Source organism: Pocillopora verrucosa, chromosome 4, assembly GCF_036669915.1.
Source record: "Pocillopora verrucosa isolate sample1 chromosome 4, ASM3666991v2, whole genome shotgun sequence".
Taxonomy (NCBI): domain Eukaryota; kingdom Metazoa; phylum Cnidaria; class Anthozoa; order Scleractinia; family Pocilloporidae; genus Pocillopora; species Pocillopora verrucosa.
Genome location: NC_089315.1, coordinates 17,937,197 through 17,964,904, shown reverse-complemented (window position 1 = coordinate 17,964,904; position 27,708 = coordinate 17,937,197). Strand labels below are relative to the sequence as shown.

The 27,708-nt window shown below is 36.1% G+C and overlaps 2 protein-coding genes and 1 long non-coding RNA gene across 4 annotated transcripts; 1 reads left to right on the top strand and 2 right to left on the bottom strand.

Moving 5' to 3' along the window:
• Positions 1 to 200: 200 nt before the first annotated feature.
• On the top strand, positions 201 to 4,916 carry LOC131769180 (uncharacterized). The gene is made up of 3 exons (XR_009339030.2): positions 201 to 393; positions 892 to 963; positions 4,611 to 4,916. It is a non-coding gene; the product is annotated as an uncharacterized lncRNA (long non-coding RNA).
• A 6,017-nt stretch (positions 4,917 to 10,933) lies between these two features.
• On the bottom strand, positions 10,934 to 15,901 carry LOC131769157 (ribosome biogenesis protein NSA2 homolog). The gene is made up of 11 exons (XM_066165985.1): positions 15,779 to 15,901; positions 15,548 to 15,615; positions 15,134 to 15,199; positions 14,672 to 14,725; positions 14,408 to 14,558; positions 13,900 to 13,984; positions 13,312 to 13,406; positions 12,945 to 12,983; positions 12,656 to 12,757; positions 11,829 to 11,880; positions 10,934 to 11,050 (listed from the first exon to the last, which is right to left on the bottom strand). The coding sequence occupies exons 1-11, from the start codon at positions 15,779 to 15,781 to the stop codon at positions 10,983 to 10,985; spliced, it is 783 nt and encodes a 260-aa protein (XP_066022082.1). The 5' UTR covers positions 15,782 to 15,901; the 3' UTR covers positions 10,934 to 10,982.
• Positions 15,902 to 17,093: 1,192 nt separating this feature from the next.
• Positions 17,094 to 27,018, bottom strand: LOC131769162 (ATP-dependent Clp protease ATP-binding subunit clpX-like, mitochondrial). 2 transcript variants are annotated; one of them, XM_059084911.2, is made up of 12 exons: positions 26,714 to 27,018; positions 23,934 to 24,194; positions 23,068 to 23,234; positions 22,475 to 22,655; positions 21,811 to 21,984; positions 21,295 to 21,425; positions 21,001 to 21,034; positions 20,267 to 20,355; positions 19,595 to 19,759; positions 18,769 to 19,059; positions 18,240 to 18,332; positions 17,094 to 17,751 (listed from the first exon to the last, which is right to left on the bottom strand). In XM_059084911.2, the coding sequence occupies exons 1-12, from the start codon at positions 26,778 to 26,780 to the stop codon at positions 17,560 to 17,562; spliced, it is 1,845 nt and encodes a 614-aa protein (XP_058940894.2). In that variant the 5' UTR covers positions 26,781 to 27,018; the 3' UTR covers positions 17,094 to 17,559. The 2 variants fall into 2 exon arrangements, with proteins under 2 accessions (XP_058940894.2, XP_058940895.2); XM_059084912.2 differs by having other exon boundaries at positions 21,811 to 21,936.
• Between the last annotated feature and the right edge of the window lie 690 nt (positions 27,019 to 27,708).

Here is a 27,708-nt window from a genome sequence, read left to right as displayed (position 1 = left end):
TCAAGTTCCGTTAAGTTCGAGTTGATATTTCTAAAATTACAACAATATATTTGCAACTCTCTTTTTTAACTTCTTTACATAAGTTGAAAAGCTGTCTTAAGCGAGACATTTTACTTTCCCCCCTTTTGAAGTCGGAAAACTCATTTGAATTACAAATAAATTTCCAAATTAATATTCATATTTGTGCTCAGTCTTGCACGTGGAAAAAGCTTTCAAACTACAAGAAATTTGAGCGTCTTTTTAGCTTCTATAGAGTCAAGAAACTCGTCATTTTGGACCTTAGATATTGCCTTTTCTTTCCAGGTCGGCAAGTTTTTTTTTTAAGCTGGATGAAGTGGTTCAAATACCATGACAAGGATTCATTCCTCTCACTTTGTCACGACTCCTCTTCAGGTAAATAATCTTTGGAAATATATACTTGGATAGTAATACAGTGTTCATCTTTCTCTTTGTGGCCTTTGTAAAATCATTTCACAGAGTCAAATGCAGAAAAGCGTAAAGCACATAAAACAGCGTAGGACAAGTTCGAAGCGCGCGGCAGCCGCCTTCACAATTATTCTTGAATGAGACTTAAGTGGCAACGAAATAACTTCGTACTTCGTTAGTGTACATATTACGTATTTCAGTTTCTATTGATTCCTGTACATATTTTCAACGGCCTCTTAGGATTATAATGTGTTGACCAATAAAAGTGTGTTTTACACGTACCTGTTCTCCTTCACTCCAACCTCGCCGAAGAAGGAGACCATCATCGTACTCATTTTGCCCGAGGGAAATGTAGTAACACTAAATGAGTTTTTCAATCCAGACGTTGACGTTAAATATTTAGAATGAGAAGCACTCTAGTATGAACGTATTCATAATATATTTGTCTCTTTTTTTTCCCTATAGGGCAGCAACAAGATGAAAATGAGAAGACTTCGAAATCAAGAAAGTCAAGGAAGCAAAGAAATACATGGGAAGGTTAGATCATTAGCTTTTTATAACAAATTCGCTATTAAGGCCTCATTCGTCTACGTCGAACGTTCTAACCTGGATTTAGCAAACGTTTACAAATCGAAACCAACTCGATCAATAATGAAGAAAAACTGCCAGCAAAGAAATGAATACATTTCTCAACTGTCTGATTTCTTGGATCTCTTTCTGACTGAGGTGGCTTTAAGCTGTTTTCAGCAGTGTTCGTTTGATGAATTCATTCCACTATAAATATTTTTAATTTTTATCTGTTTCACGAAATACCTTGTCACTGTAGTATCTATCATTCTGACCTTTCGAGTTACCATGGCAACCGTTTGGCCTATCAAATTAGTTCTAAGACTTGAGAATAATTGTAAAAATTACATCAATCATCCGATTTTTTTATCCCAGACTTGTTATTAGAAAGATTGCTTATCAGCAAACTGCAGACATTTTACAAGATATAAGTCTCTGGCCTTGCATGTTTCGTATCTGCCCGAGGGCTCATCCAAGAGCTTGAATTTTTCGAATATTGCGTTTAAATTCCTGCTCGTACCAAAATTCTTTTCGAAATCTCTGATAACTTTTAAAGTCATATCATTTTGTTGCAAAAATTAACATTTTTTCAATTTAGACAGTTAAAGACCTTGAATTTGTCGAATATTGCATTTTAATTTCTGCTCGCATCAAAATGATTGTCTGACTAGCCTGGCTTCACACAAAGATTACTACTTTTATAACCTTCAAATAGACGTAATATTGGCCTGGGCCACGATTAGATTTCAATTTTTTGAGGGGATGCTTTACGTTAACAAGGGAATCTTTATTCAAGAGTATACTCATGCTTTGCTCTTGCAGCAGATACTAGGCCAGTGCATTTTCTTGCGAAGCATCCTATTACTGTTGCATAATATGTGAAAGAAGGCGTTCATTTGATGACAAATTTCGTTCAGTCTGAGGCCTGAATGCCTCGGCTCTTTGGGCTAAATAAAATATAAGATGCTCAGGATTTTATATTTCTCAAACTAATTCATAGAACTCTGTTGTAGATCTCCGATAAGTTTAAAGTCGGATAATTTCATACACTATTACCTTCTTCGATACAGTCCTTTGAGCTCAACTGTTGAATGTCTTATCCCTTGAAGTGAAAAAGAAATTGAAGTATGCTCCTACGACTAATATTTCTTGATTTTTTTCTTCCAAAATTATCTTCCTTTTTTCAATTTAGACAGTTCAACCCTTTTAGCTATTACCTTCTTCGATAAAGACCTTGGAGCTCAATTGTTAAATGTCTATTCCCTTGAGATAAATTTGAGTATGCCCCTGCAACTAACATTTCTTGATTTTTTTCTTTCAAAATTCTTTTTCGAAATTTCTGATATGTTTAATAGTCATATAATTTCCCTCTAAAATGAACTTTTTTCAATTTAGAAAGTTAAACCTTTTTAGCTTAAGTGTTATGAAGTTAAGTCTTGAACCAAATTAAAAGAGCACAGTTCTATAATTTAATGTCAAAGTTCTTTATGTGTTTGTCGTCAAATTGTATGGAATTTAATTTTTTTTCCTAATCTTGGAGCCGAAGTACCATATAAGCACTGTCGTAGCTCTAGAGGATAAAACCAAATTCGAGAAGTTTGCTTCAACATTGATTTTCCTTCCCAATCAAATTGACTCTTGACTCTATCATTAACTAAAAGATCTGTTTTTGCGTGGACACGATCTCAATAAAAGTTCTTGGTAACTAATTCCAAAAGTGTATGTATGAGCTCTTAGGGCTAAAAACAAATTGGAGAAGAAAGTTTGTTTCTCAAATTTCCTGTAAGGTTTATCATCAACTGATAATTATTTTCATTTCTAACATGATTCGTTAGACATGTTCAAGTCTAATTATTAACCTTAAACTCCCATGAGTGACTAAGACAGGCTGAAACAAATAGAAAAGAATGTGCTGAAAAATTGATTTTTGTTTAAAGGTTATTAACAACCCGTATAGAACCTTTTTTCACGTGATTTGATAAAATCTTGGAGCTTAATTATCAGAAATGTATGAGTTCTTAGAACGAAAACCAAATTGAAATAGTATGCTCCAAAACTTGATGTTTGTATCTCAGTGACTCTATAGCTGATTATCAGCTGATAAAAAAAAAATATTTTTACATGATTCTGTAAACATCATAGAGCCTAGTTATAAAATGTCTTAGCTTATAAGGCTACATTGAAATAGCATGCTAAAGAAAATTGATATTATTCGCGGAATTCATTCTTGAATCATTAATTTTAATTAGAGAACATCAGGAGTTTAGTCACTTTGATAGGTTAAGAAAAAGAAAAGTACAATTCGCGAATAGCGGAAAATAAAGATTCTATGTCACTGTAGAAATCTATTTGGAAATTCGTTTTACACCCATTTTTTATATTTAGTCAAGTAGGCCGGCTTAAAGATATTTTATCCTGAAAATACTTCACATACTTTTCTAGTCACTTTGATAGGTTAAGAAAAGAAAAGTACCATTTGCGAATAGCGGAAAATAAAGATTCTAAGTCAGTGCAGAGATCTGTTTGGAAATTCGTTTTACACCCCTTTGTTATATTTAGTCAAGTAGGCCGGCTTAAAGATATTTTATCCTGAAAATACTCCACGGGAATATATTTGGGTAGAAAAGTTTAAACGTTCAAAACAACTAAATTTTTGAATCCCATATACTTTTTCGGTTGGACTAATTCAGCAAAGCGCAGATACAGGAATTATCTTTACACTTAAAAGTATTTCTTGCCACCTTGATCCAAATCTCGGTAACCCAGTAACAAATGGCTTAACTTAAAAATGGTAGGCACCAAAGAAATCTAGTTTTACGTTGATCAATTCAAAGTTGTTCACGAAAGCTATTTCATGAAAGAAATAGCATGATTTCATAACTTTTAACAGAGCTATTTATTAAAGAACAATTTCAAAAATACTGTTTCTTACTGTTATTTGCATTTTAACTGACTCTCATGAATTCTCACGCACCAGGATTTACATCTACATGCTTCTATTTCTATCAGATTTTGGTGTGAACAGGAAGTTGCAAAAATATGATGATTTTGTCACTTTTTTGGCTTTCTCGTCGAAACTTTGAGCAAGAGCATTTCATTTCATTTCATTTCATTGCAAATGATCAGAGATATGATTTTTTAAGCAAGCAGAAACTAAATTTACGCAGCAGTTACATGTGAATTTCTTCGTGATCTCAGAGGAATTGCTGTGAGCATAGATTAACTGCTTGTTGTTGCTTGACTGAAATAAAAAAACAACAACAACTCTCTAAATAGAATGGTTTAATATCTGCAAAAAAGCAGGTGAAAAGCTAAAATCGAAACTCTAACCTCTAACCTGAAGTCATTTCGACGGCAAGAGCAACAACAGAATCCCTCAAATTTCTTAGAATATTCATCTGTGATCGTTTTGAATTTCTCGTTAAATCCAGGTTACGTTCACTTTATAATTAATTTGTAAAGTTACACGGTACTTAAATATTTAAATACAGAATGCTACTCGTTTAACTTTACCAAATGCGTGTTCCTACGACAAGTCAAAGCTAATTATTACCTCTTGAGAAAGCAAAGTTTAATTTTGAGAGAATTTGTCAATCTATGGTTTATTTTGTTTGCAGACTGACTGGTAAATATCCCTGATACTTCAAGCACGAATCAAAAAAGACTGACTATGATCCAAGTGGCAGACGAGATTTATTCAGGATCAGGTGCAAAACAGTTGTAGCGCATTTCTTACAACAACTTCGAATCAGAACTAAGATTCAAACGCTAAAATGGAAAACTGGAAAGTTGTTATTCGTGATTCTCTCTCAGTTCAATTCATGTTAAGGGCTGTTTGAGGCGGAAAATTTTCCCGCCAAAAAACTTAGAAAAATACGGGCGCCCAAAATACGCATGCGCCAATTTTTTTTCTTTCAAAAAAGAAATCTAAGTTTTAAATTACGTCTACCTTGCTAATAAACTGAACATTTATTTACTTGTGGTTATCTTGTGATATTAGTAAACAAGTCAATAAAGAGTGTAGTGATCAGTTTTTGTATCGTCTTTTATTGTTTTGCAATATTCAATACACTATCAAACAAAGTTTTTTTTCTCAAATTCTCTTTAATCACATTTGTTAAAAATGTGGTGAGAAATTTTTCGTGTATATACTAAGACTTTTGGCGGGAAAATTTGGACCAATTTGCACAGAGTTTCCACTAACAACATTTTCGGCAAAAATTTTAACAAAGTTTTCTTCAAAATTTCCCGCCAAAATATAATTAGACATATCTCGTGCAAAAAAAATTGAAGAATTAAAGCAAAGTGAACCTCTCTTGGAAAAAAAGTTAAGAAAGTCTGAGCAATTCCCGTTTCGTTTCTTCAAATAAAAATTCTGATTTGACATGTTCATCTGTTGTCATACTTCAATTCTTTGCACGAAATGATTTGTGGAAGTTTCAAACGAAAGAGCATCATAGCAAACTATAGAGCGTCCAATCAGAAATATTAAACTCGTCTCCAAAATTGTGATTATTTTTTTAATGCAAAGATTTTTGAATCCAATCTATAGCTTGCCATGTTGTCTTTTCAGGGTAAAAGATCTTTAAGCTGCCAGTTTCGAATGTAACACAAGACACTGGATGGAAAAGCACTGAAAAAAATTATTAAAGACTTTGAGCTTGATTTCCAAATTCCAAAATTCTCGTTTTTTTATTAAATTTAGATAAAAAAACTGAAATATTGGAGCATACTATTTGAATTTTGATTTTAGCCACACGAGCTAAGACATCAGTGTCACAATTAGGCTCCAAATTTCTTAAAAATATCTTCGCTAAGCTTTTGCATGAGAAATAAGACAATCAACTAAGCCGCAGTAGTCAACATATTTCATAATCAGAAGCCAAATTCCCGTCGGATTTGCAAAGAAATTTGACAAAATAGCATGAATAAGAAGAAGTTGGAGCAAACTTTTCTAAATTGATTTTAGCAATTAGGCTCCAAGTTTCTTAAAATGGATTCGCGAAGCAATTTCAGAAATAAAATAGTATTGAACTGTTGGAGCAAATTTTTGTAATTCGATTTTAGCCTCTTATGGGCAAAGACGTTTCACAGTCAGGCTCTAATTAAGTTGGAGCCAATGGTTTCAGGAGAATGAATCGTCCAACGCGTACAATTTCTGTATTATTGTAAACCGAATTTGAAGATCAAAATTTTGAACTTCTATTCATCATTTCTCTCTGTATTCCTGTGTTACACCGAGTGACTGCACAAAAGATCTTTCTTCCACTTGCAGTAAGGAGTAAATCTACTAACTATGATATATTTTAAAACTAAATGCCGGGTCCGGACGGTAACAAGTGGTCCTTTTTCGAATGCAAATTAACTTCCAAGTTTTAGAGACTACCAAGAAATTTCCTATTAAAGAAACAACTTTACATAAACAGCAAAATAGTCACCATCGCAGTAATGGAATAAAAATTACTAGCTTCTCAAAGCGAGGACGCATAAAAATTGCCATATACCTGTGAAAAATTTCTTCATGGCTGGTATAGTATAACGTTCATAACCCCATTAATTTTCTTTAAACTTAAATTTGAATATAACAAATTTGAATTTTTGGTTCGAGCTTCGGTTTCGTAAATTCAACGTGCTCTCTGTCCAAAATTTAAATTATAAAATAAGCAAATGTTTGTAATTCCTTGAATGTTCATGGCACTCGTCATCAATATGTGAATGTGTTTAACTCGAAATAATGACAACTGTTTTGATTTGGTAACTTCTAAAAAAATTCCGAGGTAAAATTCTCCGATTTTGTTTCATTTGCATATCTGATTCCAAGTTACGTCTGGAATTAATGTGTTTCAACCGGTAATACCTTAAAACAGTGACGAGCAAATAAGAATTTGATTTTCTTGTTTGTGTTAGAAAATAATGATTTTTCATTAAAACGAATCGTTGCCAATAGACCTTTTTATTCTTTACTGGTCAAAAGATTTGCTCGTATATTCAAGTTTATTTTCGTCTGATCTGTAAACAATTGAACAATTTGTGAAACAGTTCACCATCTTAATTTCTACTGATCAAACTCTTCTTTGAAATACGAAAATCTGCATTTCTTCGTCATGGAAAGGAGTCAATTTAAAATGGTTTATATAGCGGTCAGTTTCATGGACGAGCTCGTGACCAGGCATTAGAGTTTTAAAACATATATTACTTACAAACGGAAACAAACCCAGATGATGGCACAAAGTAAAGGATATAATTGAAGATGGCACTCCGTTGAATTCTTGCTTCGTATATGAAAAGCAAATCCTTACTTTCTTTAATAAAATTCCCAAATTTCCTGTTTAATTCAGTTCAAGCCAAAAATGAATTTTTAATTGAATGGATATGTTTTGCCCAACTTTTCTCTTGGTATCATTTAGTTGTCAGTCGTCAGGAACGATCTTCCGAAAGAGAGAAGCTACAGGAAGGTTGGTCGAAACTAGTGAATGGCTTGAGCAGAAGTCATCAGAGTCGAGTGAACAATTGTTTATAAGTCGAACGTTAAAACTTGGGTTTGTAAGAGTGATTTGTCTGGTCTGCAGAAAAGTGGTTTAAGAATCAAATGGTGTTGGTCCGTTAATTGATTAGTCGGTTTTGATCAGTATTTAAAGTTATTTTATTCTGTTTGATCCGTTGGTGACGTGTTGGTTTTTTCAAGTCGTTTGTAGCAGTAGTTGTTTTCGTCTGTTTTGAGGAGTCTTCTCTAACTTAGAAAACTTGATTTTTGAAGATAATGTTCGTCGATAGTGTTGAGCGATGTGATTTTTGACGTAGAGAAAATTTGTAAAATCAATAGAGCTTGTCAAGAGATTTTAATTTTGAATTCCATTTGGTTTTTGTCCGGCCGAGGTAATTTGTTGAAGTGCCACCTCAATATCACCTTTATGTGATATCAACTGGGATTTAACTGTGAAACGAACTGTTAAACAAAATGAGCGATCAGAGCTTAGAAATTTATCGTTTAAAAGTCAGCATTTGTTGTCAGTATTATATCAGTTTCCAGTTGTTTCTGCCTTAAATTGAGTGTAATAGATTATTTTAGATACATTACACCAAATTGCGACTGGTAGTTCAAATAAATTAAATGATCGCTCAGGGTCTGTTTAACAATCAGTAACACAACAAACTATTTCAAAAATGGTGGCTAATTGCCAACTATACACTCACCATATAATCAGTTTTATCTGTTCCAAGACAATTGGTGAAGGAACGAAGACTTCGCACAATAATTAGAAATATAAAGGGCCACCATTTTTGCCACTATTACTAAATAATTTTAAAGTTCTTATCTTTGCAGTATCCACAGAACAATTCTTTGATTTCAGTGTCTTCTCTTGACCAAAATCTTTTTTCTTCCATTCTTCTCAAAATATTTCTCTTCCTGAAAGTAGAAAATGTGAATGTGACAAGTGAATACTTACTTTTCTAGAGGACGAAAACTAAAGATTAAAAGTTTGTCTAGGAGTTTTGCTCTTTGAAACAATTATAGAAAAAGGGAAAACATCAAAACCTCTTTTAAAACGTTATTTACAATGAAGCAAGGACCACTGAGTAGGGACCCCTTAGACCTCCACGTGGCTGCATTCAAATCCAAAATGAATAAAGTCGTCAATAGATTTATTAAACAAAACATTTTTATTGGAGCGTTTCGCTAAAAATGTTTTACTGTCATAGGTCTTGCTTTTCTCGAAGCCAACACCCTAATTTAGTCGAATTTCGAGATATGAAGAGTCGCTCAGACCGAGCAAACGATTCCAGTTACGTCATTTAACTGAGATATGTCTCGTTTGGATTTCCTATGGAAGCGACATTTTACAAAAGTAATGCTCACCTGCTGTTGTTATGACATAAAAGTGCTTTCGTTGCTCTTCTTTCCAGGCCCAAGGTCTTCTTCCTTCCAAATCTAAACGTCATGTTTAGCACAACGAACGGCACGTCTTCGCTCCTTCACGGACAGTGTGGTTTGCTAAAAATTCTACAACTCCTGATGAATATGGATAAACGACTGCAGCCAATAATAGGCTGGTACGTCACAGATTTGGCGCGGAGTTCTGTTTGCACGCTCAGCTAGCTAATCAAGAATCGAGCTCAATCAAAGGCATTGCGTGTGACGGATTGCATGCGACAAGAGGAAAAAATTCACGGCTGCTGAATTTTAGGAACAACTATGTGATCAGGAATTTGCTCTAACGCTCGAAACGAGCTAATTTGAAAGACCGATGTCAGTAAAAGAAGTAGATCTCAGTAATGAATAATGTAATTTCTGACTTTTGAGTGACATGGAAGCGAATCAGTCAGAAATTAATATTCTGATGGCCCGTTGAAGAGGTTCGCGTGGCATCGCGGAAGTTTTGGAAAATTAAGTCATTCTGGGTCGGTCAGTCTTATGTTTCACCGCCCTCTTTTTTTGTATCTGTTGCAATTCTGGTATTCCAACTCTCTGTAAAACATCATTACAATCATTGATTTCTTTGTGATTAGTAGTGAAACCAGGTTAGTTTACCCTTTACTCGGGGTATTGTGCTGCTGCATTCAATGACATATACGTTTCCACACATTTTTTGGCCATAGCTAAAGAGAGTTTTTCAGTGGTTTTTCGTATCTAGCATAGCATAGGTTCTTTTTGTTGAACCCCTAGTTTCAGGGTGCACACGACAAGATTGTATCAGGATGCGTAAACTAGAAGACTGACTGACAAAAATAAACAAAACCAAAACAAAAATAACCGGAAGTGAAAATAACTAGCCGGAAGAGTTACTCACATAACCGCGTCTGCGCACATAGCACTTAATTGGGTGGCGTGTGATTGCATGGTGAAAACTTGAAAATGGGCAATGTGTTTAGAAAAAGGGTACAGGATGTACGAGGAATAGAAAGAGGGAAATGCGCTTGTGGTGAATGCGAGGATTTCATGAGGTCAGATGGAGCAACTCGTGGCTATTGTGGCTATTTGCCGACTCGCTACTCCTCTGACTCCGTTGATGGCACATCGGGTGCGGGAACAAGTGAAAGTGCAAGTCCAGAGGAATGGAAAGATGAAGACCTGGGGTGGCTCCCGAACCCAAAGGCGAATATACTGAATTCTCAAATAGTATTCTGCTAAAATTCTACTTGTCCTTGTAGCTGCAGTTGTCCTTGGAGATAAGAATGATAAGAGCTACACAAAAAATGGGTGTAATATATGTAGAAGCTGTGGAGGAACACCTTCATTTTTCTTGTCTCGAGTGTGGGACAAAGAAAAATATAATTCTGAGTCTTCACGAGGAATCAAACGTCAAACCTTCGGAATTCGCGCTCCAATGCTCTACCACTGAGCCACAGAGACTATGATGAGCAACGGTTTTACAAGGTGCATATGACACACGCGTCCTGCATACAGCTACAATAAGCAAAGCGAACAGAATCAGACGGAGATAAGATGGAGACAAGACGGAAAGGTTGTTTGAAGTACCGCCCTAACTTATGACTGGCCACTCAGTTGCCCTGCTAAGACGGCCGCGGAGTGGGGCACACGGCGCCATTTTTTGTTTTTTAGGCAAGCGTGAAGGAAGTGCGAAAGGCGAGGCTTGCGCAAGAAGAAGAGCGCGAAAAAAATGTATAAAAAAGGAAAAAACATTGTGGTCGATCTGCCTCCCACACAGATTCAGAGTGTTCGAGTAGATTGCAGCCTGCTTGCCATGGCATTCCAGGCGTTCAGTTAGTAAAACGAAGCGCTATACCAAATGGTGTGATAATGGCGGTGGAGTGGGAAAGCGAGGGAGGCTTTGCAACTATTTGCATACTTAGGGTTATGGTAACAGTTGCATTATTAAGTGGCCTTTTCTGATAGTTTCATCCAAATTATACTGTTATAATACCCTCTCCAGGCCATTCATGCGAACAGTTGATATAAAAATGACACGTAACTCATGAATAAGGTCAAAAGCATTTATTTACAAGTTTGTCCTAACAGTTTCCAGTCATTAAACCAGTAATACAGCATTGATACAACCATCATTTTCCGGATTGTTTGTAACTTGAGCATATTTACCTAAAAAAATAATAACAAAGAGAACGTATAGTTAAACAATCTGAAGCACTCGACATCTCAAAATTGAATTACAAACACTCATAATACTAAATGTGAGAGTTTGACGCAATAAGGTGGTATATAAATCTCTTTTCAGACACCCAATTACAAAAACTTTTCATGTTAAGATGTTGTGGATGCACCCTGGCCAACTGGTTAAGACCACTAAATTTGAAATATGTCGCTCAAAACCTCTTTTAAAAACAATTCAAATTGTTTCTCCATCTACCACAGATTTAGCCTGTGTCAGGCTCTTGAATCGTAGAAAAAGATTGAAAAAGATGCAAAGAAAAAGAGAAGGTAATTCCCTGACAACCACAAGTGCTGTTTGTCACTTTCTACTCTTTCATTTGTCTACAATGATCCACTATACATTGCCAGCTGGGTTAGTTTTTCAAATTGATTTTTTTTTTTTAAAATGCTCCAAATTTTATGTATTAGTTTATGTCTTTGACAAGTCCCAACTAGAAAAGAGGTGCCACAGCAAAAGAAAACATAACCTATGCCATATATCATTGTTAAATACTTTTGCCTTTATTCAATCTGGGTTTATGCAATCAAGGGTTTGTTACAAATGAAGGTATTCAGCTTTGACCACTTGGGTAAGTTGGGGCATTTGATGAATATAGCTTCTCAGTTTTCTAATTGACCTCTGAAATCCCTAATTGTCTGGTATTTTTCTGATGGGTGATGGAAAGTATTTCTAGAAAATGTAATATTACATTACATGTAGGCTTACCCCATACAACCTTGCCTCCTTGTGTTACTAAGCCAAGTTCACTAACATTGACCTGAGCAGAAAGGATGTAAATTTGGTAATTTTCTTCAACTCATCAAAATACACAACAAAGATACTTTGTATAATTTTCTTAATCAACTATACTTAGTGGTTGGGGCATAAAATAGCTTTGTTAAAATTTTGTTATCCATTTGAGAATGAGTTTGTTTAGACATACAACCTGTACATATCTTAACAATCATTTTGACAAAGTCCTCAAAATTACCCAGATTACAATGTTATTATCATTATCCCAGCAAAGCACCAACTGTCATCTTTTCGGGTTAGAAAAGTTAAAAGACAGAACACATACAAGATGGCAGGTCCAATAACCCAGATTATATTGACGAGAGTACATGGTAATAAACATGACCGCTGTACACCATGTGGGCTCATAGAATCATTCAAAAAGCTGAACAGTCAATATAAAACATCTGTCCCAGGTGCCCACCCAGTGGCAGCTCATCCCAGTTTCCTTAGCATGAAGTGACTAAGAAGTATTTTTCCTCCCAACAGAATGGAAAGTCAGTTAATAACAACAGGTGGAGAGAGGCACTGTGGGAGGAAAGTGTTTAAGCCAAGAACACAATACAATGACCTGGCCAGGTCTTGAACCCAGACCTCTTGACTCAGAGTCCACTGTATTAACCAATCTGGACACAACATCTTTTAGAAAAATATTGTAACATGAATTTTATCAGGGTCCTTAAAATTACTCTTACAATTTGCTATCTATCACTGTCAGACAAAGGAAACCTGCTTTAGGAAAGGACCTTTTCAATTCTTACCTCAACAACAGTTCCTTTTGTTATGACTCCTAGTTGTGTGTACATTGGTGACTGGGGATTCTTTTTCACTCCAATAATAGGAAGACAAAATGTTGCTTTTAACTGAAAAGTAACAAAAGTATGTAATAAACGTAGTAAATTATCTCAAAGACCAAGTTGAATAAGATGCAAAATTGAGTATGAACCAAGAATTTCTTCCAAAGGTTATAGCTTATTGGTTTACATTCACTGTAATTTTAGCATGAGTCAATTGGTGAAACTTCAAACCATGTAAAATTCAGGATCTCACCTCAGGGTGCGTGACATGAGCCTTCTTGAATCTTAAACCCTAAAAAAGAGCAATGAAAAGAAATGGATCAATATTTCATTTCAGCTTAATCAAAGATCACCCACCAGTTGAAATATGCAAAGTAGGCAGCTAATGGAAGTTCAATCTTTACTCTAACGTTGTTAATTTCAGAGAAAATAGGCAGCTATTTTGCTCCTCATAGATGGTAAACATTGCTGGTTGCTGGCTGCTAATGGAGCCTGTGCAGATTGAGGATGTGGTATCTTGTAGTGCAAGTATGCACATACAATGTACAGGTAAGGCTATGCATACAGGCATTATAAATGAGTCAATGCATACTGGCATTGTTTAAGAAGGAAGATCTCACCATTGGTCTGATAAACCTCTCATACTTTGGGGGTTTCCTTGTAAACCCTTCCCCAACATAACAGACCTTGGTTACCATCCTTTTCCATGCTTTTTCTAAAAGAAAAAAAAAACACAATCTTACAAAAACACAAAATACCTTCCCCTGAGATAATGAGACCATTGATTTGTGGTAAAATACAAAAATATGCTTATACAATGACCACTATTTCATGTACATGTACACTGATGACATTTTCCTGATGGGATTTCAATATCTGGCATGCCTCCACAACGTACCTTACGACTTTTTTTTCTCTGTTAGCAGCCTCAAAGATGTACTGGGTAACTCAAGTTTAGATTTGACCAAACTCTGACATGTTTGAAGCAACTTATACCAACCCTCCCAGATTTGAAATGAAAAAGGTGTGGCACATGGCATACACATTGATACAGCTGCTTAAGGGGTTCAATTGGCCAAAAGAGCCAATTTATCCATGACTTGATCACATTATCTAACTTTTGCATGGTTAAATTTCCTGGGCACCATTATCATGAATAAATGTGTTTAAATTCAGTACAGGTAGCATTTAACAGCCCGAAAACTTACTTTTGGACCTCCCTGTTTTGACAATTTTGAAAACTTCATCTTCCCCAACAGCTTTTACTTTAGGAAGTGGTACATCCCATTTTCCCTAATGACAAGCAAATAGTATTGAAGTTTGATTAATTACATAGAATTTCATGTGCTGTTAATGATACCAGTTGAATAAATTTCCAATACACTTGGAGAGATTATATTTTCCTGTTGGAGAAACAGGTTTACAAATGAAAGAGAGGAAGAGAAAGAAATTCTAAGGCTGGCTGTTGAAAAACATGGTTGAGTTTGATGTCTTTGAAGAGAGTTTCAATGTTAACTTTCTCTTTCCTTCCATTTTTCCTTGCACTCAAGTAAAACAACACTGAAATGTGCTGTTCTACCTGACCCTGACTTCTAATCCAGAATTTTCACAAACTGTCTTTCACATAATTTGCCCAAGGATTCTAACTTGTGGCCTTATGATCAGATCATTTATTTGCATGCTCTACCGGTGAGCTGTAAAGTTAACACAACTTACCGCTTTCTCCTTTCTCTTTTGTTTGATCATATTACTGAGCACCTTTGCTCGTGATTGCCCTTCTCTGTCCAACAGATATGCAGGAACTGCACCTTCTGGTACATTTTGGCTGTCTTTTGTCTTTGTCTGACGTTCTTCATGCATTCTTAGTCTGTTAAATATTGAAATCATTAAGATAACATCAAAGAATCACACTATCTATATAATAATATGGCAGAGAACAACAAGTGCAACAAAACATGTTATTAATGAGCATCCCCTTACGTCTTTTTCATCTGTATTTTTTCAAGGCGGCGCTTTTCATTATACATCTTGGCCCTGTCAAAGAGAAAGGACAATCTCAAACTTTGAAAAGGGGCAACAATACACATCATCAGAATTAAAATTTGCTGTTTTCTGTGTTTAACCAAATGAGTGGTGTTGCTAATTTAAGCTGCATCTTACACAAAAGTGTACCACGCCCTCTAATTCCTAACAAACACCTTGCAGGAATATAGACGTGCACCAAGGAACTGTCAGGAAATCATGACAAAGTGCTCAGGGGAAAGGAGGAGAAGCATTCATAATGAAATAACATCCTGCCAGAGAGGAATAGGAACATTCTAAGTTGCTTCACACTATGGCAACTGGGATAAAGTGGGGCAATGGGGCAATGGATCACCAGTCCAGAGAGGATTATTCAACCTTTTCAAACAGTTAATGAAGTAACATGAACATTTAACTTACTTGAGGCCATGGAGTTTGTGGGCATACTTTGCATGAGTATGTGGCTCACGACTTTCTTTTTTACGCCTAAAATACGCAAAGTTACTCAAATGTTAGTGTCATTCATTACCGTAAATAACAGTTCGCTGAAAAATCAACCAAACAATGGTGATCTACTGACTGATATAAGAACAAAGACTACATGAATTTGTGCCTACGTGATTTGAACTCCTAATCAATACTTCATGAAACTACATTCTATTGGAATCAATTACCAGATTGGCCCTGCTATTTGAATAATTACAACTCTCTCCCTGTTTATATTTCCACGGTGAAATTTATCTATCTATTTCGATTTTAATCTGAATTGTCCTCTGTACAACTCAGCTGTTTTATCTCTCTGTCTCTGTATCTCTCTTTCTCTGTCTCACTTACTTCTTTTCGAAGTGATCGAGTCTGTATCCACGGCGTTTCCTAGACTGTTCAACGTATTCATTTTGCGGCTGAAATGATGAGCATGTTCGTTAGCTCTTTGACTCAAGATCGATCGTATCATTTGACCCTATCAACGTGCCCACAACTTCGTCTTCATAGGGTAAATTCAAAGGGAATAATACAGCAAAAACAGTGTTCTTAAAGGCCAGTGTATAAAACTGTAGCACTCACCATGGCTGTATCTTCTTTTTCTTATTGTAATAAATCGTTGTTGGTGTAAAGAAACTCGAAATCTTCACTGTTTGGGTAACGATTTTATTACACACGTTCGAGTAGTTTGTCAGCCATGCCTGAGAGACCTTCCCATAATGCAATGTTGCGGTCTGTGGTGCAACACTTTTCGTCACCAGTTTACCTCGACCTTGTTACAACTTTACTCCTTCACAAAACTCCACATGGAGCGTTTCACTTATTTTCATTTGCAATATATGACAAATTTCCAAAACATGCATCTGGCCCAACATTTTCTCTCTAGTTCACCGAAGTAGAGGTGGTTAGTGATGAATATTTACCGAGCTGCGAAGCGGAAGAAGATTCATCGACATCATCGACAAATTGACAAATTTGAAGCCCAACAGACTGTGCTTGTAATCCTTGAAACAAATTTTTTCATCTGCTTCATTAAAAGGCAACTTTTTTCTTCCCTAGGTGACATTGACAGCAAGACCTTGTGAGTGCGAAGGGGGTTGGGGGAAGGGGCATCTGGCGTAATGTCGTGTCGCCGGGTCCTGCAATAAAAATTCGTAGTTTTTCTACCCTGTTCGAGACAAATAATTGTTTTAGATTGTGGTTTATCGCCTTCATCAAGCCACGTCTAGCATGATCATTGAGAATATCTCAAACGAGAAATAAAAGTTGTTACTCACGTATTGCCATTTGCCAACGTCTACACTATCGGCGTTAACTTTGAAAAAAAGGGAACATCCCTTGAGAAACAAAAGATTTTCAGAGTTTTAGCAGTGGAGTATAAAGTCACGAAACGCTAGTTACCCTTTGCACTCAAATATCAGTATAAATATTCTCTATACTATTTTCTGTATAGTTCTTTAGTTGATTATTTCCTTTATTCGTGACTTATATGTTTGGTTTAGGGTGATATTGTAAGGAGAAATAAGATGCTTCTCATTATTCGGGACAAAGGGTTAAATCAATCTACATCGTGCATTACACCTTTGTTTGCATGAAACCCTCTCTAAAAAACTCTTGAACCTTTACACCCTAAGATCAGTTTGCTTATTCTCCATACTGTTCTCTGAACATTTTTCATGTTGCTGACAAGGAGAATTTGCTTAACAATCAAGAGTTTCCTTAGTTAGTGATCATTTCTTTTATTCTCGTGACCTTTATGTGTGATTCAAGGTTGATACTGTAAGGAGAAATTAGATGATAATCACACTATGAGGTTAAAGGGTTAAAAGGTTTTTTAGTCTATTGGGATTCTATGCAAGTATAGACAATTCTACTGTACAACCCGAGAAAAATTAGATGTTGGTCAAAGAGAATTTAATGCGGGTCAAATAGTAGTGAGATATTTTACATTCAGCTATGAAATCACGAGGTTTTGTACAGTAAAAGAGATTCTCTCATTAAACCCAAAAATTACATGACTATTAAAACGACGATCTTATGTTTTCGCGCAAAAAAAACATAAAACAAAAACAAAACAACAGCCCTAACTTCAGACGGGTAACACCATATTAAAAACTGATATCAGAAAAAGACAACAAAGACAATAATTTTCCAAGCAGTAAATACGATATTGGACTATTCATAAAAGTGCCAAGTAGATTTTTCCCCAGTATCGCGCGTTTCTCTTATGTCTTCGTTTCTCGTTGAAAATATCTTCAAGCGCTATAAACATTTTCCTGCCGGAAGAACGATGGGTGTAACAATCTTGGAAGTTAACTGTTGATGGTCCATACAGTCAATGTTGAATGTTCATTTTGTTATTTTTATGCCCTTGAACTGACGTCCCCAGCATATATTTCTTCTTGTTCCTCATTCGCTTCGGCACTAGGGGCCTCTTCTTCAGGGGCCAAGACGTATTCAGCTTTTTTACTTCCATCGACCACGTGTTCATCTATATAAACTGTCCGGATGTTAGAGCCAGGTGTATCAAACATGGGGTCTAATAGCAAATTCTCCTAGAAGATTAAAATTATGCATTAATAAAACCTTAAAAAAATCATTAATAAAATTACATATATTGATCTAATCTTTCTCTTAAAATATTTTGGCTGGAAAGAATCTGCACCAAAACGAAAATGGCGAGAAAGAACTCTTCCTTTGGTGACACTGGGTTATCTTTTACTGATCGGTAGAATCCACGAGAGGTACAACAGACGGAATTATTTAACAGAGCAAATTTTCAGTATTGAATGTTAAAAGTAATCTAGGTTTGCGGCGGCTTTGCCTTGCTTCACCCTGTAAATGTTCCAAAAAATATCCACAACCCTCTCCACGTCCGGAGCTAAAACCATGAATTAGTCAGTCGCGTGTTGCCGCGCTCCTGTTTTAATCGTTAATTCTCGTTGACTCCTTGAGAGAGTTATCTTAGCTCTCTCATTACTCTGGTATTCTGATTCTACATCAGCGAGAGTTCTACTTGTCGATTCATTGACCATGTCCTTACCAGTATGGCTCTCAGACCACGTGCTCCCGTCTTCTTTTCCAAAGCTTTGTTAGCGATTAACTTCAAGGCATCAGGACTGAGGTTTAGTTCAACCTAGGAAAGACACTCTCAGTTAACAGAAAATCCCTGGCACAAACATACCACCATTTTAAACTATCATGCACAATTTGGGAATAAACCTGTAAGTAAATGGTAAATTTTCTCAAATGGAGGTTGGATAACACACGTTTAACACCGAAGGGCCAAGTTGAAGAGAGCTGCCGGAGACAGGATAGTCTGGCGGGTAAGCTAGGTGACTTCACGAAAGACACTATGACGATTTCGTTTCTTTGTTGTGGGTACGACCCGAAAAAAATACTACCGGGGGAGAGGGTAAATTTTAGCATTCATTTAGGGGGGGAGGGGGGGGGAGACAAAACAACACAACACGCTTAAGGAGATAAAATAAAAGATTCATTCATGTCACAGAAAAGGCCGGATCAAGGCTCGTTAGGAAAACTGAAAAAAGGATCTGATATCGAGGTCATACCTTGTCCATGTTAAACAGTGCTTGGTACTGTGGTACCAGAGCGTTTCTAGGTTCAGTCAGTATCTTCACAAGCGATTCCTCATCCAAAGAGTGTAAACTGACCACCACAGGAAGTCGACCCACAAATTCGGGTATCATCCCGAACTCAACCAGATCCCGCGCCTCCACCTTACTGAGCAACTTGTCCCGCTCGGCGTTATCATCTCTAACATCAGGCTGGTAATTCTTGAAGATGTCAAGCTCTTTTCCTTTAGAACCACGATCGCTGGTGGGTGCTCCAAACCCGATCACCTGGAGTAACAGTACCAACAGATTAATATCGTTGTTTACGATTAACAACAACAAAAATTCTCAACAGAAGGGAAAATTACAATTGTAACATGCTTACCTCAACTGCAACCTTAACTAACCCGAAGAAGTTTTTTTTCTTCTCCACAACGCTTGCTCAAATATTAGCATACTTACTAATAATGTTATCTTATCTTTGGAGCCATTTTTGCTTTGGTACAATGACTATGTTGCTATGCATTTGGCTATGATCCTGTGGAACTAAATCTTACCCTTTTCGAGACATTTTTTTTTTCCTATTCACTATCAGAACAAACAGAGCCGGTAGTAATATGTATTCGGATCATATTGGAAATTGTGCAATAAGAAGAAAGAAAAAATAATTGTTTCGTTGGTAATAAAGTATCAAACAAAGTTTTTCGCGCATTTAAACACACGAGGAAACATGACATATGCAGAAGATGTTGAGCAATCTTTTTATTTTGGTATATTGCTTGGGTAGTTGTTGAAAGTTTCCGTCAACATTAATAATAAGTACCTTCTCTTGATTTCTCTTCTTGATAATTCGGTCCAGTCCATTGAATGCTCCAGATGCTACAAACAATATGTTCGTGGTATCCACAGCTACACTGTCCCCACGCATCTTTCGTGAGTTTCTCTCTGGGACATTTACCACCGTCCCTTCAAGGATCTTCAACAAACCCTACAAACAAAATAATTTAAAAATATAAATCGATCATTTCTATCTAAAACTGTCCGAGCTTGTTGATAATTAAACAGATAAGAACGTCAAAGCCCTCCTCAAAAAGCCATCTTGGCCAAAGGAAAAAAGCGCGAAGAAGACGTTATGGATCTCGACGGTGGCTCAACTGAAAATATTTAAGATTGGACATGATACATGGAGACTTCTACGATATAAGAGCGTGGCCCCTTTGCTGCATATCGAATGTGAAAAAGTTTTTGACTTGTAAATATCTTAAGTTACGCCATGATACCAGGGTTCTCTTTGGTTTAGGATTTTTTCGAATATGAAAAATTTGGGTTCTTTATCGCAAGTAAACTGAGTGACTTCTTTCAGGAGACACTTTCTTTCCATATAAAATATTTCAAGAATTCAGATGGACTTATTTTTTTTTTCATTATTTACATTGCAAATATGATAGATCCAAATACAAACAATGAATTTTTACTTTGAAGGAGTCTTAGTTACCTGCTGTACACCTTCACCACCAACATCTCGAAGATTGTGCACACCTGGTACACAACTGATTTTGTCCACTTCATCCAAGAACACAATTCCTGATAGAAACAAGTGCAAAGGTTAAAGAGCATTGAGTTACAATAACAAGATGCTGATATCTAATTGGTTTGAAAGAGTCCTCATGTATCATTTTGTTTGAATTTAAAAGCACCGCCTAAATTGTTTCATAATTGGACACATCAGATCACACAGCTCAATAAGCAATGAAAATTAAGAACCAAATGTTACTAGCCAATGATATTTGAGAACCTAGTCTATGCTGAAAAATTTAATTAATTGAAATATTCTTGGGTGAGTGGCTTGTCCAGCTTCACCTTGAAAACGCAAATAAACTGAAGGCTGTTTCCTTCAAATGAATAAAGGGGTAAGTTTCTAAACAAACTGCAATGCTGCATCAGTGGGAGAGTATAACAATGTAATTTAGTAAATTGGCCTTTGTAAAGAGTTTGAAAGCTGACGTTTTGAGTGTTAGCCCTTCTTCAGTGTGAAGAAATACTAAATTACCCTCTCTTTCCTTCAGCTTATTCATTAATTACCTGAGAATTTAGTATTTACACTTTGATTATTCATTAGGTGAGGATCTAGTACCCAACAAGTTAGACTTGGACATTGTGTCCTTCAATTCAAAGGTTAACATGTCTGTAGTTGCAAGTTAATTACAGTTATTTTACATAAGTTAGTACCTTGCTGTGCTCTTTCCACGCTGTTACCAGCCTCCTGTGAAGGGTGGGAAAATCAAAACAGACAATTGAAAGGCTCAGAGCAAGAACGACCCCTTGATTTTTCGGCCATTTTTGAAAGTCTTCAGAAGTAGTTGTCAACTACTTCTGAACACTTTCAAAAATGGCCGAAAAATCAAGGGGTCGTTCTTGCTCCGAGCCCTCCAATTGTACTTGATTCATAAAATAGTGTTGAAGATGGTAAATTGTCCAATTTTTATTTCAGTTTACTCTGATAAATTCATGAGTTACACCAACCTGTAGAAGCTTGGCAATGACAGATTCAATGTCCTCACCGACATATCCAGCTTGTGTCAGAGCAGTACAATCACAGATTGCAAAGGGGACATCCAAACATCGAGCAATAGTTTGTGCAAGCAAAGTTTTACCTAACAAAAGAAAAACAATGGGTACCTGTGAGTTCTAAAATCCAACTGTTCCCTTTAGAGATTTATTCTTTGGCACATGCTCATAACAAATGTTCAAAGTCTTTAAGTTTTGAAATGGAACTAAAATGTGTCATCTTTCTAGGTCAGCAGCAAGCAGGACACATGTCTCATGTGAATCTAGAAAACAACTTAGCCTGTTATTAAATTCATTAGGGTCAGTACACCATTCTCTGGCAAAGATTCCTCTTAGAAAGCAACTGAGGGTTAAATATTTGAATGGAATTGTATCTCCTTTGTCTCACATTCAAGAAAAATGTTACACATCTTAAGATTACATTTATTTTGTTGCTAGAATGCATAGGAAAGAGTAGAGGGTTCCCCTTACCTGAGCCAGTGGGTCCTAACAGCAAGATATTACTCTTGTCTAGTTGAATTTTGTCCACATCTGAGTCCAGGATGTCACTTCCTGCCTGTTCTCTTAGCTGACTTGGTGAATGAACACCACTTGCTCCTAAGGGAGAATTGAGGTTTGATGTCTGAGTCATGAGCATCTGCAGCTCTATCCAAAAGGAAAAGGGAAAGCATTCTCTTGAAATGTTTGTTATACATTATAACTCATTGCACACAATGTATAGTGGAAGTAGGTTAGAGGGAATGCACACAAAGAAAATTCTGCACACAAATGCACACTTCATAATTATTTTGCTGCTGTTTCTCTTAAGTTTTGATTGCAGCAATACTTGAACTTTGTTATCAGTCTAATTTCTTTGCTCACACTCAATAACTTTGAAACTATTGAAGTGCTACATATCAATAAATTTTCTCCTAAACTATGACATCACTTTTGCTTGCCTCGAATAAATTTAATAACTACACACTTAAAACCAACAGACTAATACAAATCTAGTAATTTACTTAAAATAACAATTATTTCCTAGAAAACAAATCTGTTCCTCAACAATTTTCCTGGCTAGTAAACTGCTTTGAAAAGCTTCATTTAATAACTATAAAGAAAATCAAAACCAAAGTCTTCAGAGAAGGATGATCACCTTGTGGTGAGCCAGGGAATGGTCTCTGGAGAGGAACTGGTTTAACTTCTGTTGGTGCTGAAGATTGCTGGGCTTGCGGCAAGTTCACTGACAGTCTTTTGTAGTGATTATACACAGCTACTGACAGTACTTTCTTGGCGTAACTTTGACCTATTACATACTTGTTCAAGTATTCAAAGATCTGCAAGAAGATATGACGACGTTGTGTGAATTATTTTGTGATTAAGCAACACAACATACTCAAATGTTAATAATCTGCATTTTTTATTATCTGGACTTGCTCCTCTAGTCCCATTTTTTAAAATTAATTGAAATAAGTCTTCTTTAATTCTAAGATGCATTTAACCCTTTAACTAAATTTACCAAGTTCTGATTGATGATTCTCCCCCCCCCCCAAACCTCTTCCCTTAGCTGCCACACTTTCCTTGTAAAACAATAATGAAAATTGGGGATTAGATGACAATAACAACTTCTGCCCGATATCTTTGAGTATTCTCAATACCTGTTTGCTGCGCAATGTACAGAGAAGTAACATGTTAATCACTTCTGAGAGTTTTAGGGTTCATCAAGGAACTACATAAAAGTACACAAACCTTTCTGGGAGGTGGTGGAGGTGCTTGTACAGCTTTGCTTTGTTTATCTGCTTCATTTCCAGAAGCTTTTTCATTATATTTAACATGAATATATCTCTTGGAATCTGATTCCGATAAGATTAGGAAGAAGTGATTACACTTGTCACACTGTACAAAACGAGTTGATGCTGCAAAACACAAAAAAGCATGTTTTAAAGTGCAACAAATTATATAGTGACTTTTATTTCAAAACAAATCAATAGGAATGGGATCAAAAATTTAGCAGTAAACATTTCATGAGGTGGCTCTTCTTGTCCACTATTTCCAGGTCAAATTTGAATTTGCAGTGTTGGTTTTTGTGGAGGGAGGAAAACTAGAGGAACTGGAGAAAAACACTTGGGGCAAGGACTAGAACCAACAACAAACTTAACCCACATGTGACAACAGGTCCAGGAATTGAAACTGAGATAAATATGGAGTAAAAAAATCTTGTAGCTGGTTGATGTTTATATTCAAAGACCAGAAAAAGAGTTGCAGTGTTCAAGAAAACTCCCACTGATAGTTTGTCTATCAATCCATATGTTGAACCTGTGAAGGTTTAGCAGAAATTCCAAAAAAGATATCTACTAAAGTTGTTCTTGAGGGAACTTTTTGAGTATTCCTTTAAGAAAATACTTCTAGGCAAGGAAGAAAAAAAACTTTTCTGCACAAGAATTAAACCAAATACTCTTTTTTTGTTTAGATCTTGCACATGTACTGTAGGTTATCCATTACACTCAAGTCTCAGTATGCAAGTACTCCTCTTGACTGTGGCTCAAAAGCTTTGTCATGTGGTTCAGTGAAAAAATGAAATCCTGGACTAAGTAAATGAGTAACCCACAACTTACGTTCTACAGTAGTACATGGATTTCCACATTTTGGACAACTCCATTGATTTCCTGATCCTTTGTCACTCTTGTCTTTGCTTCCACTACTTGAGGAAAAAACCCTTCTGCATTTTCTTTCATGGCAGTGGTTTGAAATTCCTGAAGTACTTTGCCTTGTGCTATGAAGACTTGTAACTGCAGCAAACACAGGTCTACTATCTCTTAACCCTTGATTGTACAATCTTCTGACAGTTGAGAAGCTATAACCTGATTTTATACATTCTGAAAAAGTAGAAAACACTTTTAAGTCACTGTCTTATAAGTCAGGTACTGTTTTTAGAAACATGGTTTTATTTGATTGAATCATTTGTGAAGCACAGCCGATAAAATGTTGTCCACTCACCACAATACATTTAACCTCATTTCCTCTGATACAAGCAAAACAACATTGAAATTATTCCTCCTGATCAAGGGAGTTGTTTACAGTGAGCTTTCTACCTAAAATGTTTAATTTAATTGGCAAGATTTTCTTTCTTTTAAATAAATAGTAAAAAACAATTCCACAGATATCAAGAGTCTCATTATGACAAAAGTATGGCAAACAAAGTTCTGTCAATTTTAGAATGGTCAGTTGGATAACTGGAGAAAATATTTTTTCTTCAAATTTATGTGAAAATGAGGGGATAAGTTACAAAGAAATTGTTGTCCTATTATTACCTAAAAAGTATTTTAAAAGTAGAGTATGTTATAAACATGTGATATGGGCTTTTATTATTTTTCTCAGAAGGCACAGTAACGAATCCTGCTATCTGATTGGTTCTTAGTGCAGTCTGGATTTTCCTATCTATCCCCACCAGCACAGTTATGCTTTTGCAAGTTGCCAAGTACACCCCTCACTAAGATGCCCTTTTTAAAAAATATGTTCCATTTTGCTGGCTGGGTATTATTTTTACGCAAATCAAGCTGCTTAATACCTTATTAATCCCCTCTTTTCTCTCTCTCTCTCTCAAATCACTTTGGTTGCCCACAAAAACATGTTTTCAAAGAGAAAAAGCCACATTGAATTCCCCTAGGTTCTAGATTAATACTCTCATTTGACTTGAGTTTTTTGGTGGAAAAAGACCAGATTTACTCATGCCATTGTAGCAAACAAAGGAGCAAACTTCCACAAATTCCAAACACACATTTGAATTTACTTACAACTATTTTCATTGCCATTTACTGACTGAGCAGAGGCATTCTTTGTACACTAATCATAGATGGAAGGGAATAATACTTTCTGTATGAATATTGGATGTTTTTTAAGGAAAAATTGTTGTAACAGTCATCAAACTTGAATTTGTTTGCCAAACCAGTGTCATTATTATTTTTTCAAAAGTGTACATGCACTCTTTTTTCTTGTGTGCTCTCGAATTAACAGGTGTCAGATTGTGACAGATACTTGCAAAAAAATGTTTTGAAGTTTATTTGGAAGCCTTTTAAATCACCTTTATTGTTACACAAACAAAAATATCTTGGTGAAGCCTCTCTCTTTAATTTCAATCTCTATTTCAACTACCATTCACTTCTCAAAAAAACTGTTCAATCTGAGAGGATCTTGGCATAATTACAGCCCTAAATCATTCAGGTTCTTTTAGCAAGTATTTTGTTAAGTTTTAGAAAAAATAGAGATGTTATTCACCAGCCTGGGTTGGTCTGTATTGGGAAAAACTGTGTCCTTTGTCTTAAGTACTGCCTGAGGCCATAGGCCAAGGGCACTTAAGACCTTAGGCACAGTTTTTCCCAATATGGACTTCCCTGATAGCAAATAACATACATATATTTTACTAAAACAAACTTAACTAGTATTTCAAACAACAATTCTCTGAAACTTTCGGTTCTGTTTCCAGATCATTTATCCTGCTTTCATCACTCAGTTTCCCAGAGACAATTGCAACAAGGTTAAAAATTTATCAACCACAGTAAAATAATCAACTAGAAATGGTTTCATTTAGAGAATCAGAACACAATATTGAACTTTTCACTACAAAAGTGCAATATCACGATGCTGTTTACAGTCGAGCTCTAAGACAATCTTAAAAATATTCTAGATTCCTGTAAGAAAGTTTGACTTAATGTTCTCATCAAAACAAAGTCTACAAAAAGATTAAGCATAAATTAGCTAAAGAGAGTGAAAACAGAACAAAATTGATTTTCACTTCAAGGTTTCTGTTGCACTCAAACAGAAAGAAGGAGGACGTTTGAATTGATTGAAAAAAAAGCTCTGTTTTCACTTTTGTTATGTCATATGACGACGCTTACATAATGAAAATTCTATTATCTACTACAGTCCAAAGGGCGAACAAAAACGTCACCATAATCGACCGTAAAATTCGAATGTTGCGAGAGCGGTAAAAGAAATAATCGCATGCCTAAGAAATCACCCAAATGCTTTATGTTCCCAAGAAAACATCCACGTAAAATTCAACTTAGTTTACAAAACGGACATCATAGGATTGTGGAAACAACTGAGTAAGCGGATGTAGTGAGATCACATACCATGCGCCTTCAGTTCGACCTCTCCTAAAACGCAAATTCTTCCAAAGTGATGTCTCATTTAGTATAATATTAAATGTTAGCCTGAGTTTCGAAGAAAGCCTTCGCTCATATGCGTCATAAAAGCTGAACAGCTCAGATTAATGGCAAAATATGTTTTGGTAAAGATACAATGGACCGGTTGTCAAATAAATTGAACACTCAGAGGCCGCACAAGGAAAAAAGCACGGTCTTTTAAACGCTACCACCGTAAAGTAAAACCTTACCTTTTGAACTGAAGATCTGTTTACTGTTCCCTCCAAGGAATCTTAAGGAAGCGGGTATTCTAAACATGTTTATGCCTTGATAAACGACGACAATACTGGATGTAAAATTTAGGATTCTCGAAACAATCTCACTAAATAGGCTAGGATTGAACTAAAATGTCAGTATGTATACTATATGATAGTTCTGAAATCTTAACCAGTGTATAAAAATGAGAATGGACTGGTTTTGATGACTAACAAACGAGAAAACAAGCGAAAACCCTCACGCGAAGTATACGCTCACATTACATCAGTTCGCCATCTTTGTTTTTCACTGAACGGCGCGTGCGTAGTGTCATAACAAATACAATGCAAGTCATGCCCCACCCTACCCAACACGGTTTTGTTATGCAACACCCTATCCTCTCTCTCTCTTCACGAGTGACCAGCTGGTTATTTCTCCTAAGCTTTAGTTCCATGGTAAAACTAATATGGTGCCTCAGAAAGAGTTTGAAAAACGACCACTGTGCAAAGTTCTCCACTCACTTCTCTCGTCGCGCTTACTAATGGTGCGCATGGCTTCTCGCTGTCCAAAAGGTAGGGAACTCGCGAACTTTTTGTCATATGTTCACAGGAAGAGAAGGAGAGAAGCTTGCTGAAGTTCTCAATTTTGTTATACAAAGTTTCTCGATTATTACCACGGGATAATCGCATATCCCATGGGCCTTGAATCCTCGAGAGCCAATTCTAAACACCATCATCTATGGAGTTGAAGTAAATTGGGGAAGATTTACAAGCCCGTCCACACATTTTAGGATGAAAGTCTCACCGTGCAAGAACAAAATTATGCGTATCTCAGTTTTTGGTGCGTTTTAAGGATAGTCCTTGATTCGCAGAGATGGCTCCTAAAGAAAATTCCTTTGAAATAAAAAATTCCATCGGAAAAGGCAAGTGCGAGATCCCAGCTTTTCGTTTGACAGTGTTGTTGTGGTAGTCTTCCAGAGGATTACAATTAT

Coding starts and splice junctions, on each gene's coding strand:
- LOC131769157 (XM_066165985.1), bottom strand. Junction 13,407..13,899: donor CAAAACAGGGAGGTCCAAAA/GTAAGTTTTCGG, acceptor TTTTTCTTTTAG/AAAAAGCATGGAAAAGGATG. Junction 12,984..13,311: donor AGAGGTTTATCAGACCAATG/GTGAGATCTTCC, acceptor GCTCTTTTTTAG/GGTTTAAGATTCAAGAAGGC.
- LOC131769162 (XM_059084911.2), bottom strand. CDS start 26,780: ATGTTTAGAATACCCGCTTCCTTAAGATTCCTTGGAGGGAACAGTAAA. Junction 21,426..21,810: donor GTTAGGACCCACTGGCTCAG/GTAAGGGGAACC, acceptor TTCTTTTGTTAG/GTAAAACTTTGCTTGCACAA. Junction 19,060..19,594: donor AGAAGAGAAATCAAGAGAAG/GTACTTATTATT, acceptor CTGTTACTCCAG/GTGATCGGGTTTGGAGCACC.